Source organism: Anopheles stephensi, chromosome X (assembly GCF_013141755.1).
Source record: "Anopheles stephensi strain Indian chromosome X, UCI_ANSTEP_V1.0, whole genome shotgun sequence".
Taxonomy (NCBI): Eukaryota; Metazoa; Arthropoda; class Insecta; order Diptera; family Culicidae; genus Anopheles; species Anopheles stephensi.
The window spans coordinates 2,916,474-2,935,109 of NC_050201.1; the positions used below are offsets into that span (position 1 = coordinate 2,916,474).

General features: G+C 50.2%; 1 protein-coding gene across 1 annotated transcript in view; it reads right to left on the reverse strand.

Moving 5' to 3' along the window:
- Positions 1–4,221: 4,221 nt before the first annotated feature.
- Positions 4,222–18,636, reverse strand: part of LOC118503969 — a 54,360-nt gene continuing 39,945 nt past the window's right edge. Inside the window, exons 3-5 of the mRNA XM_036037894.1 lie at positions 4,689–4,922; positions 4,545–4,589; positions 4,222–4,470 (exon numbers count right to left, since the gene is read on the reverse strand). Of these exons, the coding sequence (XP_035893787.1) occupies positions 4,468–4,470; positions 4,545–4,589; positions 4,689–4,922 (282 nt within the window). The 3' untranslated portion in view covers positions 4,222–4,467. The remainder of the gene's footprint in view (positions 4,471–4,544; positions 4,590–4,688; positions 4,923–18,636) is intronic.

The window sequence follows — 18,636 nt, forward strand, 5'->3', positions numbered from 1 at the left end:
AGGTCCGACGGGGGCAGGAAGTGAAGAAGTGTACTAGCAATCGGAATCTCCAATATCTTGGCGATCCTTGCGACTTCCCAGCGGGTGACGGTGAGCATAGCGACTGGTGGAGTAGTGTGTGGCTGAGGGCGAAGAGAGCGTCTAGAACATGTCCGAACATCGGTAGGACTTCTTTGGAGAAGAATTTTCCCAAAAACTCTCAGCATCCTCTAATCCGATGCATGTTTAGCTAAGGGATTGTTGAGCACTATCGAACTACTTTAAGCAACCTGACGGATTCACACGAGTCCAACTTGGGTGACTCCCGGCGGAGCGACCAAGGGTTCAGTTCAGGCAATCCCTCCCAAAATCCATCAATAAAAACACGTTTATCCTTTTATTCCGGAAGGTAAATCCACTACAAACACACCGTGCGACTCTCGGTGCGCGCGCGCCCTCCATCATGATCGGAAGACGCGCGCAAATGCAATTTCGTTGTAGAGCACAACCCTTATATGTTCGCCGCTTTCGCCGTGTGTTTCTCCCTTTATCGTTCTTGGTTTTTCTTTTCAACCCCGCGTTGTTTTGCATAGATGGCGAAAAAAAAAACGGGGGAAAAGGCACTGCCGGACAACACACTTGCTCGTGGGCCGTCCCACAACCCTGAGATATGTAGGTGCGTCAAAATCCAATTAATACGCAATGGTGACAACCAGCAGGTCCCATTCCCACGCACGCAGAGCACCCTTCCGCAGTTGTAGCGTTGTGTTTTTTTTTATATATCCCACAACTCCAGTTCAACTTGAACGCACGGGTCAACAAGTGTTTGCCCGGAATGAAAACAAGTTCCTCCATTTGCTCTGTTCACATCCACGCTTTTTGTAGGCGAGCGCACGCTCTCCGGAGCGAACGTCACAGGTGCTGCGAACTGTCACGGCTGAGCATCATCTGGCCGGAAAGGCCCTCGTTGCACGCGTTTTGGGCCGTGGATTCTAAACCGGGTAGGGCTAGCGTAGTTTTTCTCTTCTTGATTGCAATTCTTCATCCTTACATGTGCATTTCACGCATTCCCGGTGCTTAATTTCCCCGCTTCGGAACTAATCGTGGCCGTTTTTCATGGCACGTTCAAAAATTTATTAAACCAAATTCTGGATTAGTTGCCAAGAACTTAGAGCTCTTGTTATTGAGCTGCTCGGATCGCGGATATTGATACCGTGAAGAGGCGACCGAACAGGTCCGTCAGTAATTGGGGCCTGCTGGAATCCAATTTGTCGCTGTTTTCTTCGCCTGTACACGCTTGTAAGTAGCGTCGCACCGTAAACCAACCCGTACCCGTACAGCTCACTCCGCGAACGAATGGTGCAGTTTATTGCTTTCAATATCTTTACGACCCTGTTTTCGCCCAGCCGAAGTTGGCGGGAAGGGGTTGCGTTTATTCCAGTCTCTCTCTCTCGCTCCTTCGAGCTCTGTTTTCCTGTGCTCAGGTCCAGAGGTTGAAGTTGTTTCGCTTTGCGTTTTTTTATTATTGCTCCTATTTGAAGCATCATCTCGTGGGCAGCGAAAGACCCTGGAAGTGAGTGATGTTTTGGAGAGAAGTAAAAAAAAACAGGAGGTAAAACAAAACAACACACCAACAGCTATCCGACGCCGATCATCCCTTTGATGATGGAACGATGATGTTGATGATCCTGTTTTCGCTCCCTTTTTTCGTTTTTGATGCTGCGTTGTATTGTGTATATTTGAGAGGTTTTGCCCTTTTTTCCCTTCGATCTCGGGATCTGGACCGCGGGAATAGCGGAGCATGGTGTAATTTATTTGAGTTTAATGAGTTTTTATTTAAAATAAAATAATAAACTTAGAAGTCCGCGGTCCGCATTTTCTGACGAACGGCGCATTTTATTGCGGGCATTCGTTGTGCTTGACTTCGTCTATCCGATTGGTGGGCAAGGTTTTCATTATCCTTTCCAAATAATAATACGCCCAAACAAATACCGAAGACTGTACAATCAATTGCCCAACTTGTAAAGCAATTAGCACAGATCGGGGGCGATCGTACGGGAAGGCAGAACACGATAACGATCGGAATCAATTGCAACACCGGAAAGCAAAACAAAAGCACCGAAAGCACTCATTTTAACGCTCTTAAGCTGATTAAGCTCGTTTTAAGGGGTCGCCGGACCGTTTGTCGACGGTGGCGAGCGGGCGCTTCGCCGGCCAGAAGGCATGAATGTATTAATTTCTCTCCATTTATACGCTTTCATACACTCGTGTCGACACACACGCACGTAACCTTCCCTTTTATGGCTTATGGCCTCCCCTACGGGGTTTCGGCCGCTTTGCCGTCGCCTGTCAACGACGTCAGTCGATGGACGTTGCGTTGGGCGTGCGGAGCGCTGCAGGTAGGGGAGTGAGTAACACCACGGGTGGCCACTTTCTCGCCCGGGACGCCCCGAGGGCGTACGCGGGAGCATCCTGACGGCCTGGTGCCTGCTCGCTCGTTTAACGTTCCGTCTGCCGCTCGGTGCGCTGACGGCGTGATTTCGCGAACAACCGTGTCCCAGGCCCGGCGTTATGGATGAGATTGATCACCATGCACTCGACCCGGGGTTAGGATTTAGCAGCGGCAAGATTTTGCCAACATGCTGGTGAAGTTCACGTGGACCACGCGCGCGCAGCCTGGTGACGTTTGACCCGCAACGGGTGGCCTGTGGCACCGTGGACTCCGACGCTGTTTGCTCTGTTTTGCATGCAGCTCTTCAAAATGTCCCCGAAGATTGGACGCGCTCGACCCGCGGGAGGAGGGTTGGCTGAAAGTAATTTACCATCGTACGCCATGGCAGATTCCCTTCCTAACGCACGTAACGCTAATCACCCTTCGCACCGTTCGAGTGTGTTGGCCTCGGCATCGCCCGTTACGCAAGGTCTTAATGGTACACGCTTTCTAGCAGGCAGGGATTTTCATTCACTGCGATGCAATTTCCTGGTCCGATTTCGATTGATTAATTTCCCGTCCTGGATGCCCTGGACCTGGGAACCCTAGAGGCCCTAGAGCGAGAGGCAGCAAGTTGGTGTGATGGCTCAATAACCGAGTCAGCTGGACGACCGGGCACTGTCGAAGTTTTGTTTGTTTAATTTTGTCCAAAATTTTGCCCAAAACACACACACAAACTCACACGCTTATTGCAGTTAATGGACACTTTAAAGCGTTAAGGATTCGGGGAAATTGTAGCTAGGGCGAGGAGGACGAGTGGCTTTGGGGAGTTATGTGCGATGATTGAAGTTGGACAATAAATGCACACGTCAACAGCAGCCGTACCCGCTAGTGCGATCAATGGCGTCGGATAACAGCGTCAACATGTCATCATTCGTACCGCCGTCCAGGGATCTGCCAGTCATTTTGACAGCTCATTACACGCTCGCTTTGGAGTGGGAAACAGCAACGCAACGGGAGCAGTGGAAGGTAATCGCAAAATCGCCCAGAAAGAGCGAGAGAGAGAGAGCGCGCACGATTGCCGAAAAAATTGCAAACCGTGATGTGGGTCCGAACAACCGTCCCTCCAGGACGCTTTTGGGCTGTAACTCTCCAAAGGGCATCGGGTAATTGATAACTTCTTCACTCTCCGCTTTCCGCACTACCCATTGTACCGTTTCGTTTGCGCTTTTGTGTGTGTGTGCTCGGACTTCCAAAATCCGAAAACCTTTTGCGGATTTATGGCCGGGCAGGTTTGAGGTCTTTTCCCGGCAAAACTTCCCTTCTCTTTTGTGAAGCAAACCTCCCACCGGCTTCGGGTCGTTTGCAGGAAGCTAATTTCGCATCTTAACAGCAACAGCTTCGGACGGTACCATTCTCCCACTTTCCGGGACCGCTGCAAACGTCTTGAACGTCTGCACGCAGTTTGACTTTTCATGAATGAGCTTCGTGCATGTCCGGTTCATTATGCGGCTAAGCAATCCGCTGTGCGAGTGAAGAAGTTGTCACCTTCTTAATTGAATTGCACACTTTTTGATGGCAAGCTGCAAAGCGCTCCCGGGCAGGTACGGGGCTGCGCAAAAACCCGATGCAAACACACACACAATTTCCGCCACTTTTTTCCAACCAACTGGATACGGGCAAATGGATGATGATGGCCCACAATGAGTAAACAGTATTGATGATGGCTTTCAGGGTTTCTGATTCTGATGCTACTCAACACGCAAACTGCAGTGGACCACCACGGTTGGACGGATGCGCGGTAAGTGACCACCTACCTACGAGGGAGTTGCGAACATCATACTCCACAGCTGCAACGAGAGGTTCCGTTGAGTGGCTCAAAAACCTGGATAAAGAGAATCCTGAAGATTCCGATGTTTAAAATGGGCCTCAAACAAATATCTGCTAGAGTTCCGCTAATATTGCAATATTTCGTGTCCTGATGTCCTGAAGTATTGTGTCCCGATAGACATCACATTGTGAGTCCAAGTCTCCAATATCCAACGCCCTCCTCTCATTCACTGCAAAGGATTGAGGATATAGTTGGTGAGCTTGTTTGTGAACTTTGAGAATATCGCTTCCCGATAGACATCACCTTTTTTTTCAGGTCCAAGTCTCCGATATCCAACGCCCTCCTTCTCTGCAAAGGATTGCGAACATTTCAAGAACGTAATGGTATAATGGCGTAATCCCAATGATACGGTTCGCCGGTTTATGAATGAACCATTCATGTCCTTACCGTGTCCCGTCCCGGGAAACATCCTTGCATGGTGACATACGTGTACGTAATCCATCCGGTAATCAGGTTACCGTGCCCAGCGTTTTGTTGTTGTTGTTGTTTTTGTGTCCAGACAATGGTGCGCACGGGTATCGATAGACGAGCAGATAAGTCATCCAATTCCCACGCGGCAACCGGACGCAGCAGCATCAAAGCTGGCTTATCTAGGATCGTGAAGTTCGCGAAGTTCGGGACCTACGTGGTATAGAATGCGGAAGACGATTCAAGACTTGGGCTAAACAGGGCGGCTCTAATTAGTATTGTTGCTGCAGCACTGGTGCGCCCAGCCAAGGATCAAGATCGTGTCGATAACGGAACAAAACGAAACATAACAGAGGACACCTACATGTACACCTATTCGTGTTGTATGTACGCTAAAACAAACTGTACGGTGATGACCCCACCCCGAGGTATCTTCTGCCTGGAAGGCGCAATTTATCAACACGCACGGATCGGTGTAGTTTTGAGCCATTGCCCAAACAAATGGTGCTCGAGCGGTGTCCCTTTTCCACGACTGTGTATCAGCGCTTCGTATCTGAAGGATTTAGTTGTCGTTGCTGTTGTCTGTGTTGTGCCGGTGCGTAATACCTTCGTTTCCAATTGCGTTAATCTGCTTGTTTGATTCGATCCGTTTAGGGACGATACGATCGGAAGTTGCCGAGGAAGTCGCTGAGGTCTCTGCTGAAGCACGGTAGGTGCAAAAAAACTAGGATCGTTCAAAATAGCAACATCAGATAGGCGGAGGTCTTCTAAGGAGAGGATATCACCAAGCAAAAAAAAAAACAGGAGGAGGACTCCTGAGCCTCCTTCGAAAGGAAGTGTCACTTAAACATGGACCGATTCCTTCGGCGATCTAAGGATCAGCTTTTTTCTCCTGTTTGCATGTTTGTTTGATGTTTGAGCTTCTTTATCGTGACATCTCGTCTTCTAGCGATGGATCTGCCGATTCGCATTAGGACGCAATCTGCTACAATCCTAGGGTATAGGGAGAGCTGGCGAGAGTGCTGGTAATGAAGACGTAACCCGATTAGACCCGAACCGGGAAGCTGTTGAAGAGGCGAACCGAGACAGACAAAAGCTTTGCTGTGCGCATTGTCCAGTTCCAGCTATTGCCAGCTATTCCACAGGGCGTATGCAGTGTTTGATGTCTAGTTTTTCCAACAATCCAAAAAAACGACATCATCATCCGTGAGGGGTTTTATGTTGTCGTTCGCATTACCAGCCAGGATTCGTGTAATGTCTCGCCTGCCTACTTCACAACGCATCACAGGGATCGATCGGTGTCGCACTATTACCAGCTCGCTGTCAACGGTGCCCAAAGCCCAAAGAAAACCCGCGGGACATGATTTATCGAGTCTATTGTGCAACGGAAAAAAACTCCTCGCTTCTCGGACCGTTCCCGCACACCATTGTCTGTCGCAGCGCGCGTTTGCCACAAGGAATAATGCGTCGGGAAAGGCACAACATACAGCAGACAGTCCCACAACGCTGTACAAACATCAACAGTATCTGAAGCAAAAAAAAAGTAATGCAAGATAAAGAATTGGCACCGATTTAGGACTGTTTGCCGGTAAAAAAGTCAAAAAGTGTCCACATATTTTCAAACACGGCAACAAAGAGATTGCTTTAAAAACAGATATCAAACAGAAGGACGGGGAACGGACAGACGGGCCCGACCGACCTCGCACGCCATTGTTGCGAATGTGTCCCTTGCCGAGATTCTTCTGAAAATGTGGGACAAAAGATGTGGCGGTAAGAGAGTGAAAAAAACAAACATTCACCCAGCCATCACACATATGGGGAATAGGAGCAAACGGTCGAGCGTTAGCAGTGAGTAATTGAGTAAACACATTGGGCCAAAGGTAACCGGCTCACAGTGGGACGGCGATTAAAAGCCTGGGAGACGGATCCCGGCCGAAGAAAGCGACAAGCTGTGCGTGATCAAGATTCATCGAAGATCGGCCTGGGGCACGTCGCAGACAAAGCCCGTTGCAATATAAGCGAGCTAACCGTAAACAAACAAACAAATAAATTAGCTCGAAGGCGGAATTGGCGAACGGGCGTGAGGATGTGCGCAAGGCAGACGCGTACGGTACGGAGTGCACCGAAAACGTCAGCAAAGCTGTCACCAGCTCGTGCAACACCCAACAAGGATAAACGAGGTCTCTCCACACCGGTGCAAGGCACTTGCACAAGGAGAAAAGTTGTCAAATGCGAAGTTGTCGGAGTTCTTGCGAGGACCAGAGTCGTCGGCAACAAAACACCAAGCGAGTGCAGCAGCGTATGCATCGGTGTAGCGGTGCATTCCAGGGCACAGCCGAATGTTTTTTTTGTTGTTGTCGCCCAAGAAGAAGGAACTTGGTCCTGGCTAACGACCTGGATATCCGTGTCCCCAACTGCAACTGGAACTGGGGGAGGTCGAGCGAGCAAGCCATCCCCGGCGAATGTCTCCAGAAGAAGCACAAACGGCAAGACCTTGTTGACATCGTGCTTTCCACGTGTCAGCAACGATCAGGAAAGTTCGTGCCGTGTGTATCCAGACTGGCCTGGTTCATCGGCCAAGATGTCGGCCTCCTTATGCCGTTTTGCACCCGAAAGCACCAAGGAATTCTTTCGCACCAGCAAGCGTGTTTGTTTGACACATCTTGTGATACCGAGGGAGGGGGGGATTTTTTTTAACTCACCGAGGACCTCCAATTCTGGAACGGTGAAGGTGTTTTCTTTGCTGACAGTTTGCTAAACCCCCCATCAGGATACAGCGAGAGCCGTCCTCGGAGGTGATGGTGGATGGAGCACTTCCAACAGTTGGCGAGAGCGTTTGATAAACGATTTTCCGGGAGTTTTTTTTTCCGCCCCCCAGAAAAAAGACACACACGAAACCTTGGAGGAGCATTTTAGGGAGGAAGAGAGCTCATAACGCATAAAGGAAAGGAACCCACAAAAACACCCAACAACTTTCCGCCCGAAAACTGTCAGGATTGTTGGTACAAATTGAGAAACAAGCCAAAGGGAGGACTCATGCTCTTGTAGACGAGCTTGAGATGGCTTGCCAAGATTTTCCTGAAGCCGTGTGCATTATGCATGACTCCAGTGTGAGATGGGGGAAACTGCTTTATCGGCATTTCGTTGCGAAATGGGTGATTTGGGCAGAAAAATGGAAACCCCTTCAACAGGAGTTTCCATCGCCCTATCGGACGTTGTGCGGAGTGAGTGCCTGGCCAAAATTCATATTTAATATCTTCCCTTCTCCGGTTGGAGGAGGTGGTTGGGGGTTTTATTCCAAGAGAGTCCTGACGTCTTCCATCCTTCTAAAAGGATGCGCAAAGTTGTGATTTTGTGTGTGTGTGTGTTGGTGCGAATTTCGCAATATTCCAAGTACGTAACTGGTCCTCACGGCGGGACTGATGCAAAATCTGGAATTTTTTAGGTTAGGTTTCAAATATCAGTATCCATAAAAGGGAAAAACAAAACCTGGGGGATGGAAAAACCCACCATCAGCTCGCCATCCTCAATAAAACATTGTTCCTTGACTTTCTCACATCCGTGTCCGGCTCGGTAACTCCACCAGCTGCGGGGAACTTGTGTAACCTTTACCAGTTTTCCATGTTCCGTGATGGGTTGGCGTGCTGCGCAAAGCAAACCGAAAGGAGGAAATCCAAACAAATACCCTCCAGAGAGACCGGGCCGCTCAAGGCGCCGCTGTGTGCTGTGGGAGTTGTTGAGTGGGGTGAAAAAATCGGGCAATGGCGGACGTCTTGTTCTTGCTGGAGAAGCAAGCCGGGAATCAAAGCGCAGCGAAACGAACATCGATTCGGCTGTGAAAAGCCCACCCACTCTTATTACATCCTCCCCCTCCCTCCTTTTTTTCTTCCTCTCTCTCTTTTCGACCTTTTTTTCCGCCCGGGGTTTGGGGATGGTGCGGCTGTGCCGAGAGATGGATAGCTGTTGATAACGAGCAGTTGATGATACCTTCGAGTGTTGATTTCTTCCGTCCTGCTATTTGTTTGCGTAATTGAAGAAAGCGGTGGGGAGTCCGCCGTCCCTGGCGGGAATTTAATTCGCAACGCTTCCGAAAACTCTGGAGGAGACGGAGGAGCTGGAGGTACGGGGGGGGGGGGGGGGGGAGGGGGAGATAAACTTCTTGGTCAGCACACGATTTGACGCGGATGTCCTTGACAGTTTGCCGTAACGCTCAACGCTTAACGAGGGCGACCATGGAGAAAGAAATCATTTGCTTCCGGTTTCGGGATTTCTTGAACGGTTGCAGGGAAGAAGAGATTATGTTGGGAGGAGTTTTGGGAACGAAACCGAACAAAACAAGAGCATTGTTTTGCACGCGCGGTGCAAACTTTGCGAGTTCGCTACTTTGCATAAGAAGGTCTTGCAAGGCCTCACCAAAGCCGTCGGGCCTCGGTAGCTCAGCAATATTGTTTTGGTGTGGCTGAGCGGATTAAGCGGCGACAAAACACAATCGGGGTGGAAAAAAAACCCACTGTTGCGCCGCGTGTGGCCAAAGGCTACCCGGGGGTTATGGATGGTGGACGGTGTTAAGCCTGGTGCGTCTTAAGTAGGCAAGAAGACGCTGCGTGCACTATTGTGTTGACATTAGACAATGTACTCAATGACTCCTATCGCTCACTGACATCGTTTTTTAGTTCGAATAAGCTGCGAGAGCTATTTAAGCAGATTATATTACCTTAAACGAGGTGTTGTGAGCTTATTTTCGGGAAAAAAAACTTCAAACTCCCTAGATGTATGCAATGTGATGTTTTAATATGAACAACAGCATTTGTTTTAGTAAACAAACGAGTCGGGATGGCTAGTTTACAGAGTTTAAGAGACAGAGAGAGAGCGAGTCATTAGACTTCATCAGGCTTAGGTAAACAAACAACTGATAATGACATTTCATGTTCCAAAATAATAACAGCACATGCGATGGGTGGCCGAGATAAGTATCGAACGCCGCTCGGCCTCTCTCTCTCTCTCTAATCTATCCCTGAAGCCCATTATCTCTCATTACCGGAATCAGGCCTGATCAATCTGAGCACACTATTGTTGTGTAGTGTGTTTTGTTGTTGCGCCATTGTTTCGCAAATAATAACCTTAACTTTTTGCATCAAAACTAACCACCTCCGTTAAAAAAGGGGCCGATCGCACACATTCGATTGCGTTAATACGCTCTAAATTCGTCTGTCTTCTTACGATTCTTTGTTGCGAAAGATGTTAAGTAATCCCTGTTTTGGGAGAAGAAAAAAAAACAACTAGATACACACACACACGAGGAATCGAAAAAGCAACGTCAAAAAATACCTCAGCCCAGAGATTGGACTCCGGTCGAACAATGGCATTAGCATCGTAATCATCCCGGTTCGGCCGGATCGCAACCCGGAACAGCTTCCTCCGCAAATCACCATTGTCGTAATGTAACAGTACGGAGCACCCTCAAATTGAAGTTAAGTACCAGGTGAAAACAACGGGGCCCACATACGGGCCCGAGCCTCATCTTCAGCAATTGGAGGATGTCGAGCACAAAAGGGCGCAAGGACCAAAGGATGACCATATAGACGGTCCCGGACCCAGCCGGGGCAGTGCGTATGTGTGTGCTGTTCTATTATTAACAAGTCTTCCGAAGGGGATTGCCGTAAGTGGGTTTACCAGGATTTTTGTTTTGTTTCGAGGATTTTTGATACTCCTCAGAACGCTGGAGCTCGAAGTCTTGGCGTACCACCAGTAGCAGCGTAATGTTTCAATTTTTCATTACGAGAATTGGTACGTAAACAGGATTAGCAGCCGAAGCGTTTGCGAGAACTTCGGGCCGAATAATAATGGAATTCCTGGCGCATTAGGTGAAGCGTCAATTTCTCCCACGAGCTATCATCAGATTTTCTATTGCTACGACTATCACATTGATGAGTGAAAACCGTTTTCAAGGATGGATTACGTGCTCGACGAAGAACGCTGATGTAGAGAGAAGACCTCGGCCCGATTTCAAGTGACAATATTGTCCCCGTATGTGTGGTGTACCGTGACGAAACTGGAGGATGCAAGATGGCCGGGGGCAGTACGGCACAGTGCGCGGATGGTGCGTATCTCATCCCATTTTCCGGTGCTCTCGCGATAGTGATCTGTTCCCTGGGTTGCCGTAACGATCCGAATCCGATTACTCGGGCGCAGGTATCGTCCGTTGCAGCTCGGACAGACGGGGCCCGGGTTACGCTAATGAAGGAACCGGGCACACTTGCGCAACGGAACGAGCCCATTAAGGGGGAACGTACCTGCGATCCTGCACGGGATGGTCCATTTGGCAGGAAATTGCAACCGACCGATTGAACGTTTCGGGTTGATCGAAGCGTTCGGTTGTCAGCTTGGCTGCCGGCGATACCTCTCTCCTGCCCATAAATCGGATTACCTGTCATCCGAGGAGTGCCGTGACGGGATCTTAAGCTTCGGCCCGGGAAAAATCTTTCGCCGAATGTATTAATGCTAATCAGCGTTGAAGATGCGCTCGATCTTGGAAGAAGTTGCGGGTCAGTTTGGCTGTAACTGGAGCGCGAGGACGGATTTTTGGATGGACGGGCGGAGGTGATGAAACAAAATGAACAACCAGCCGACATGTTGTAGCCTGAGACTTGATGTCTAGAAAACATTTGTAATCGTTATTGGACGATTAGTATGACCTCTCGCGACAGGCTCTCGTCCGACTCTTCAAAACCCTCACCTGGACCACCTCTCTAGCTCTCTCTCTCTCAAGAACACGAGACGCTTGACGGTTCGGTTTTGATCCCCGGAGGTATGTCAAACACCGTTCCTCAGAGATCAAATTGAAGGAGGCTCTGTTTTGTAGGGAGCCCTCCCAATCAATATCCCAACACACCCCGCGAGGACACCCTGCCCAACGGTTCCACAAGAAAAAACGCAACACGGCAACAAAGCCCCGATGGCTCCGATTACGGACAAATATTTTCATAACACAGTGCTCCCTGCACACGGATCCTTTACCCGGGATCAACCCAACGGAATGGATGTTTAGGTATCGCGTCGTATTACACCCGCAACACGAGCCCAAAAATCGCAGGCCCTCCGTTTTCTCCTCCCCCCCCCATCCAAACCACCACCCGGAGCAGGGCGTTCATTCATAGCTTGTTAAACAAGCATCATCCGACGGTCGGCGTGTTGCTCGTGTGGCTGCTGTCACACGGCTCGTTCATACCAGCGGCGAAGACTAAACGCCCCGGAGCACGGTAAAAGGGGAAAAATGCCGCCGGGTAGATAACTCTACTCGGATTACGCACGGTTGTGCCGTTCCGTCAACTTTGTCCAATGTTTGATGGGTGTATGGCAGCTTCCACGCCAATCGAATTGGATCAATCAAAGATGCGTACAATCTGAAGTATGTAATTTTTAATTTTTACTTCAAAAGTTGTCTGTTTGCTGAGGATGATCAGACGAGATAATTGAAGAGTCTCCCAGTTGCCATGAGCTTCATATGCCGGGACGCGTCGCGGAAGAGTAAGGCATCCCCGGCTCAATTCTTCTCGCCCAACGTTATTAGCAGAAGCTGAACGCTTGCCGTGCACCTCAGCGTGGCTTTGATTGACAACTTCAAACTTCGTTACTTCGTCCCGGCGCGTTAGCAGCCCGTTCCCAGGCGAGCCCGGTGGTGTGTTGCGCTACCGTTGTGCTCCAAATCATCACCTGAGAGGGGTCGTGCTTTGTGCGATGCGATTACTAAAACCGAGACGACAAGGACCGAACAAGAAAAAAAAATGCGATCCTTACGGCTTTTGATATGACAACAGCAGCAGCAGGAGCGAAATCCGGACATGGAGGAACGCAAAATTTGACGCAAAGAAACTGTAACAATGCAAGAATCAGTCGTGAGAGAATATCGGCATCCCGGTAAGGACCCGGCGGATCGAGTCAACAACAAACGAAAAAAAAAATCCTTCAATAAAGTAACGAACGCGCGGCAGGGGCGCAACGGCATTTTAATCAGAGCTAAAGTTGCACAAACAGACCCAGCATGTAGCTCCCCGTTAATTCGTCGAATTAAAATCGCGTCGCCCGTCGGAGTCGTTACAGTTCACTGGTGAACGGGCACCGTTGGTACCTCTTTCAATCCCGAGCAAGGGTGCGCTGGAAGGATTCAAACCTGGTGCGACTGTTGCGCCAACCTTGCACCGCATTGTTTTCGGGTGGCTCACCAGCAGCGAGCCCCGGTGAGGAGCCATTGTTCGCGGGAACACGGTAGCTGTTGAGGCAGTCGCTACTTCACAGGCACCGAGCCGTTGGGCAAGGTGACCTCGTGACACGCGAATGACAACAGCGGCCCGGGGACACGAAATTAGTCGCTCCGAGCGTAGAAGCCTTCTGCAGCGCGAGTCATCGAAGTCGGGCCTGCTACAGGCTCTTGACACATGTCCGCAGCAAGCACTCGCACAGCCTCATATGGTTCCACTTTAACGGCACCAAATGGACGCACTTGCGGCACACGTGTAGCGGGAGTGTTATCCGGTCGTCTTAAGAGTCCGGCCAAACGTCCTGTGCTCCGGAAGAAGAAACAAATCGGCAAACACGTGTCCAGTTCGCCTGGCCCAATGGCCGATGCCCGAGGTTTGTGCATACTAATGATGCGCTCAGACAAAACGATCCCGACGAGCTCAAGCTGCTTCGGGCGTACCCTACTCGCCACGCTGGGCAATCGTCGGTGGGCCCTTTTGCTTCGGCCGAGAGTGTCCTATTTCAGTTCCGGACCACATGATGGCCATCGGGTGCTACCACTGGACACAAACGGCTAACCCCGTCGGCATCAGGCAATGCTGCAATGCTTGCCCATTACATCACAATACGCAATATCCGAGAATTTCCCGTCCGGATAGGCGAAAGGCACGCATCAGTATCGCAGTTTTCCCTCCGCTGGAAGATATCCTGGAAGCGAAGTGATGTAAATTCTAGCTAGAGATGCATCTTCCTGCGCACAGCACAATGTATATCCCATCTGAAGTCACCCTCCGGTCCGGACGCTATCAGGCACGGCAAGACAATCCGGAATCTTCGGTTGCTAGATATGGATGCGCAGCACAACAATGTATCGGGACGTTCGGCAACGAATCGCCCACCCACAAACACCATCGCAACCCAACCACGAGAAAAGCCTCCAATGGGTGGCCACCATATTGGCGTCAACTTAGAAACACGTTTGGAGCGCACCATATCACACGTCGGCTTATTACACACCGTGCCCTACCTACGTGATGGGGCGATAGGCAACCGCAAATTTAACTCTTTTTAGGTTAGCCCACTGTGTGCTTGTGGGAGTGGTTTTTTTTTTGCTGTTGTTGTTGCTGCTGCTGTCTGTCGCTACGTTGATTTGTTTGTTGATAGTAGTGGGCTATCGGTGTGAAGCAATTTGACCAGCAACAACACAGGACAAACAAAACAAAAATTGCTACCCAGAATTGTGGTGGCGGTCCCGGAGAGGTGTAATTTCGTGTCGTAAGTACCGTTTGGGCATGCCGCACGCACGCACGCACGGTGGTAACCTCGTACCCGCTTGGGCTTGGTTTTTTGGTTGGAAGCGTCGGAACCCTCCACTCCGCGGCGGTGGGGATGGTGCTGGTTCCTACGCGGCGCACAATATTACCAACAAGGAGATATACCGTAACTCATCGGATAATTACAAACAAAAGCGCAGCACATCAACAAAAAACCTATAACCTATAAAACAGACACACGCGCGCGTACTTTGCGACCACTAAATTAACATCTGGTGGTTGACGTGCGTGTGGCTGTGTGTTTATGTGTGTAGAACCACACATTGATTAATTTCTATACTTTTTGGCATTTGGATTGTACCAATTTCGACGATGGCGACGACACCAACCCCTGCCCCAGCGCTGAGGATCGCATGGCGGACGCGGACCACAAAACTCACCGATAAAGCTAATCACAATCGAGCGGCAGACCCCGCTGGCGTAGCGTCTCCAGACCGCGGGTGGTCTGAGGTTCACCGATTTTTGTGTATTGTGTGTCTGGCAACCATGTATGGTCTGGTTTCTTGAACCTCCTCCGAAAACCCTCGAAAAACCCCGATACAAATATTCACTCCAGACTCTCGAAGATGGAGTATGGCGTGCGGGTGTGTGTCCGTGGCTGGCCGCAAACCGTTACCTTGGATGCCGGGTCTGTAAGGGGTGTGTAGGTGTCCTGCGATACTTGGACGTCCTTGGCTAAGGTTAGTCTTTGGGGGGGAGCCATCCCGACCTCAACGAAAGTGAGAGTTAGTTTGGAGAACGGACTGGGTGTATGCTTCCGGGTTGAGGTTAGAAAATCGTCTAAGTTCATCATACATGGCGCACCGTACGGCGAGCAGAAGCTTACAGTGCTCCGATGCAGTTCGGTTCGGCGCTCTTTTGTAACTTCCTGGACAATGTTGAGGATATACTATTCACACAGTAGTTAAAATGTTTAATAAGCTCTTAATAAGTGTTATGATAGGATGATATAATATCTAGCTAATTCTGAAGCTCAGAAGGCCGGAAGACTTCATTAGGGCATCAAGAAATCTGGTGACACCTGGCTTATGTCACTGGAGGAGTTTCCGAGTACGAGTTTTTGTTGGTAGCAGAAGGCATTACCGCGTGAAAATGTCAACGCATCAATACACGGATAGCTGTCAGAAACGGTCTTGAAAGTTCTGGTGAAAACATCCGAGGACTCGCTCTGCCCCAGGAAGTCATCCATTGGTAAGGGGGCCGCAGCTTAAAATTGGCTGAACGTATATTGGGGACCTTTGTTTCCAATCCGTGCCTTTACCCGTTCGCTGTAAACAGTAGCCACACACGAAACCCATCATCACAAACCTAAAGATTATGCAATGCGCGCGCGTTGCCGTGTATCTGGAGGGTTCTGTGCTCGCGTAGAATGCGGAAGCAGCAAGTGGTGGGTGGCAAAACAGGATGCGGAGGTTGGTGTTCATTTTGCACACAAAAACCACTTCTCGCTGGCTCACCACTCGATGGTTGGTTGTGTGGATCGGTTTGGTGATGGGGTAGTCCCGGGCAGCAAAAGATTGGAGGACTTTGTCCTCCAGCGAAGGATCGGGGATGGTGGAAGATACGGAGGAGTTTGGAGGGTCTCATACACCAACCCACCCACACACACACACACACACACGAAGGGCGGGAAAACCTTCTCCCATATGGCGAGCAGCGTCAGGCCAACATTTTACGGGCAGAAAGTGTGCCCACAAATGGCACACGCAAAATGGCCGCCATCGTTTGGTGACAAGCGTGCGGATTTGTGGGTTTTATACGCCTCCTTCCGTCCCGAGCGATCCGACCCGGGCACGACCAAACGGGGTGGCCACCCCCAATCGCGTTTCGGAGTTCCTCTCCCCCCCCCCCCCCTCCACTCATCCTCGTTTATCTCTTCCATTATCCAAGCGGGGGAAAGTCTTCATCGCACATGCTCGAGAACGGAATATCGTTCCAGCCGACAGATCGGAGATGATTTCTCGCGTGGAGCCGTGCCGTGGAGGCCCCATTTTCGGGACTGTCTGTACTACTCTCGCTCGCTCGCTCGCTCTCTCGCTTTTCGGAGTCGGAGATGGAGATGTAGATCTCGGAGAAAGCCTGTGTCCTGTGGCTGTGTTTCCCAATCCAAGGATCCAAAAGCATCCATATTGCTCTCCTTTGCACATCCGGACGCCGGGCACTCTCGGTCTCGCTTCTTCCCGCCAGCAACTCTCCTTCGTTGGACATACACACATAGCGAAGGATGTATCGCACACAGAGCAGCACCAGGGTTACAGGCCACACACTTCGGGTCGAGTCTGTTGGCTAGTTTGAGCGGTTTGGGGGTTGTTTTCCGTGTGTGTGTGTTTGAACCCTTTTAGAGCTATTCCCCTACGTCTCTGACAGCTCTCCTCCCACCCCCACCCACTTCCGATGCGGATGTTGGCTGTTTTGTGGGTTGGTCGGTCGGTCGATCGGTGGCCAGTATATTGCCGTTCTGTGTCGGTTACTGCGTGTGGCCTTTGTCTGGTGAGCCGAGGTGCTCAAGGACTACCAGGGCGAGACCCTTGCACACCAGGATTTGGCAGTATTGAATCCACAAACACCAACCTATTAATAGCTAGCTCGGGAGAGGTTTCTGGAGAGGGGGGGACCGAAAGATCACTTCCTAAAGGACATTGAAGTGATATTGACCATCCTTCTTTTCAACCTTCAGTTAAGAAAAGCTTGCCAGGGTTTTTGCTTTTCCCTACACTAAAGAGGGCGTTGGTTTTTATGGGTGCTTTGTTTGTTCCAGCGCATGTAACCAACGAATGATGGGCTCAGAAGAATTTTGTGGCAACAAAAAAAAAGAAAAAGAAAACCCCCACACCAAGGAATTTTCGGTAGTTGCCACATTTGCGAGGTTACGCTTACGTGAGAAAATGTTCAGGTTGTCGGGGATGTATCTGCCTTGTGGGTCGCTCAAAGCACGGTGGGAATCGTGGCCGTTTTTCTCCAACTTTCTCAGCATCCTGACCACGCGCACGTGTGTGTGTGTGTGTGGAGATCCTTTTCGTCCTTGTCGTGCCAACAAGTCGAACGCATTCACCTACCAAGTACTCCGAGAGTCGTTCGTCGTTCCTTTCCAGGGCCAGACTGTTGCCGAAGCCTCCAACCGAGCGTCCTGGTGGAAGGACCCTCGCCAATGTAAGCAGCAAGCGAGAAAGCAGTAGAGTACATGGGGCAGGAAAAAAAGGACAACCATTCCCCATCCACCAGGGCTATGTTTCCCGCCTCCTGTATGGGGTACGGCCGTGTAAGTGGCAGGGGGGGAAGCACATAATTGCGAACTCTGAGCAAACAGCAAAAAGAAGCAGGACTCCTTCTGCTCCCGGTCGTCCCTTTTTTACCCTGTTCGGCTGTCACTGCCGAGGACTCACCTCCCCAAACAACAACGCCACGGTAGGAAGCCACAGCCTACCACAATCGGCCGCACACAAGTGGTTGGTTCGTCGGTTGATTCATTGGGTTGGTTTCGGTTGCAAATAGTAGAAACAAACGCCACGTCTACCACACACACACTACCACACGCGTACGGCCGGGCGGTGGGAGGTTGGGAGGACGTGGATCTTTGCTCGCTGTCGGTAAGAGGGTTGGTAGGTGTTTGGTTTGGTCGCCTACTGCCAGGCAGCAGTAACAACAAAAAACCTGAACGCGAATGTGTCCAACATATATCTCAACCTGCACGAGTCGCTGTGTTTGAATTGATTCCTCGATGTTTTTTTTTTTGCCAAATTTCCACAAAACGTCAAATGTTCTTTATTTGAACGAAAAACAACATCTCCCGATAGAAACTCACACTCGCTTACGATGACTAGCCGACAGGACAGGGATAGATAGAGAGACTTCCGAGAGTTCGACGAAACGAACAGCGCAACTTCAATGTCTCGCTCCGGAGCACCACGCAAAAGTAGTATCTGTAAAGTAGTTAGACAAATCTCCACTGTTTTCTAACCTCTCTTCCAGCTCTGTCCCTCCCTTCCCAAAGACTGAGGACCTCATTAACGAAAAAGCTTCCGAAATTATGCAAATTGGATCGGGATTCTGAAGCTACGGGACGGCGTGGCGTGTTGGAGTAACGCAAAAGGGTAATGCACACCCTTTTTAAAGTTCGACGGCTCCCCAACCTCCTGCAAACTGAACTCCTTTTCCCTTGTGTGACATCAGGACACCGAAACGTCTTCCCAGTTTTCGTCATTCCCTCTAATCCTTTCAAGGTGATTATTATTATGTGTGCGCAGCATCCTTTTCGCAATCCGTCCGGAACCGTTTTAAGGACGCCAGCTCAAAGCTACCACCTCCCCCCACCAGCAGGATCATTCTCGCTCGCTCTCACCTCTCATAGTGACGTC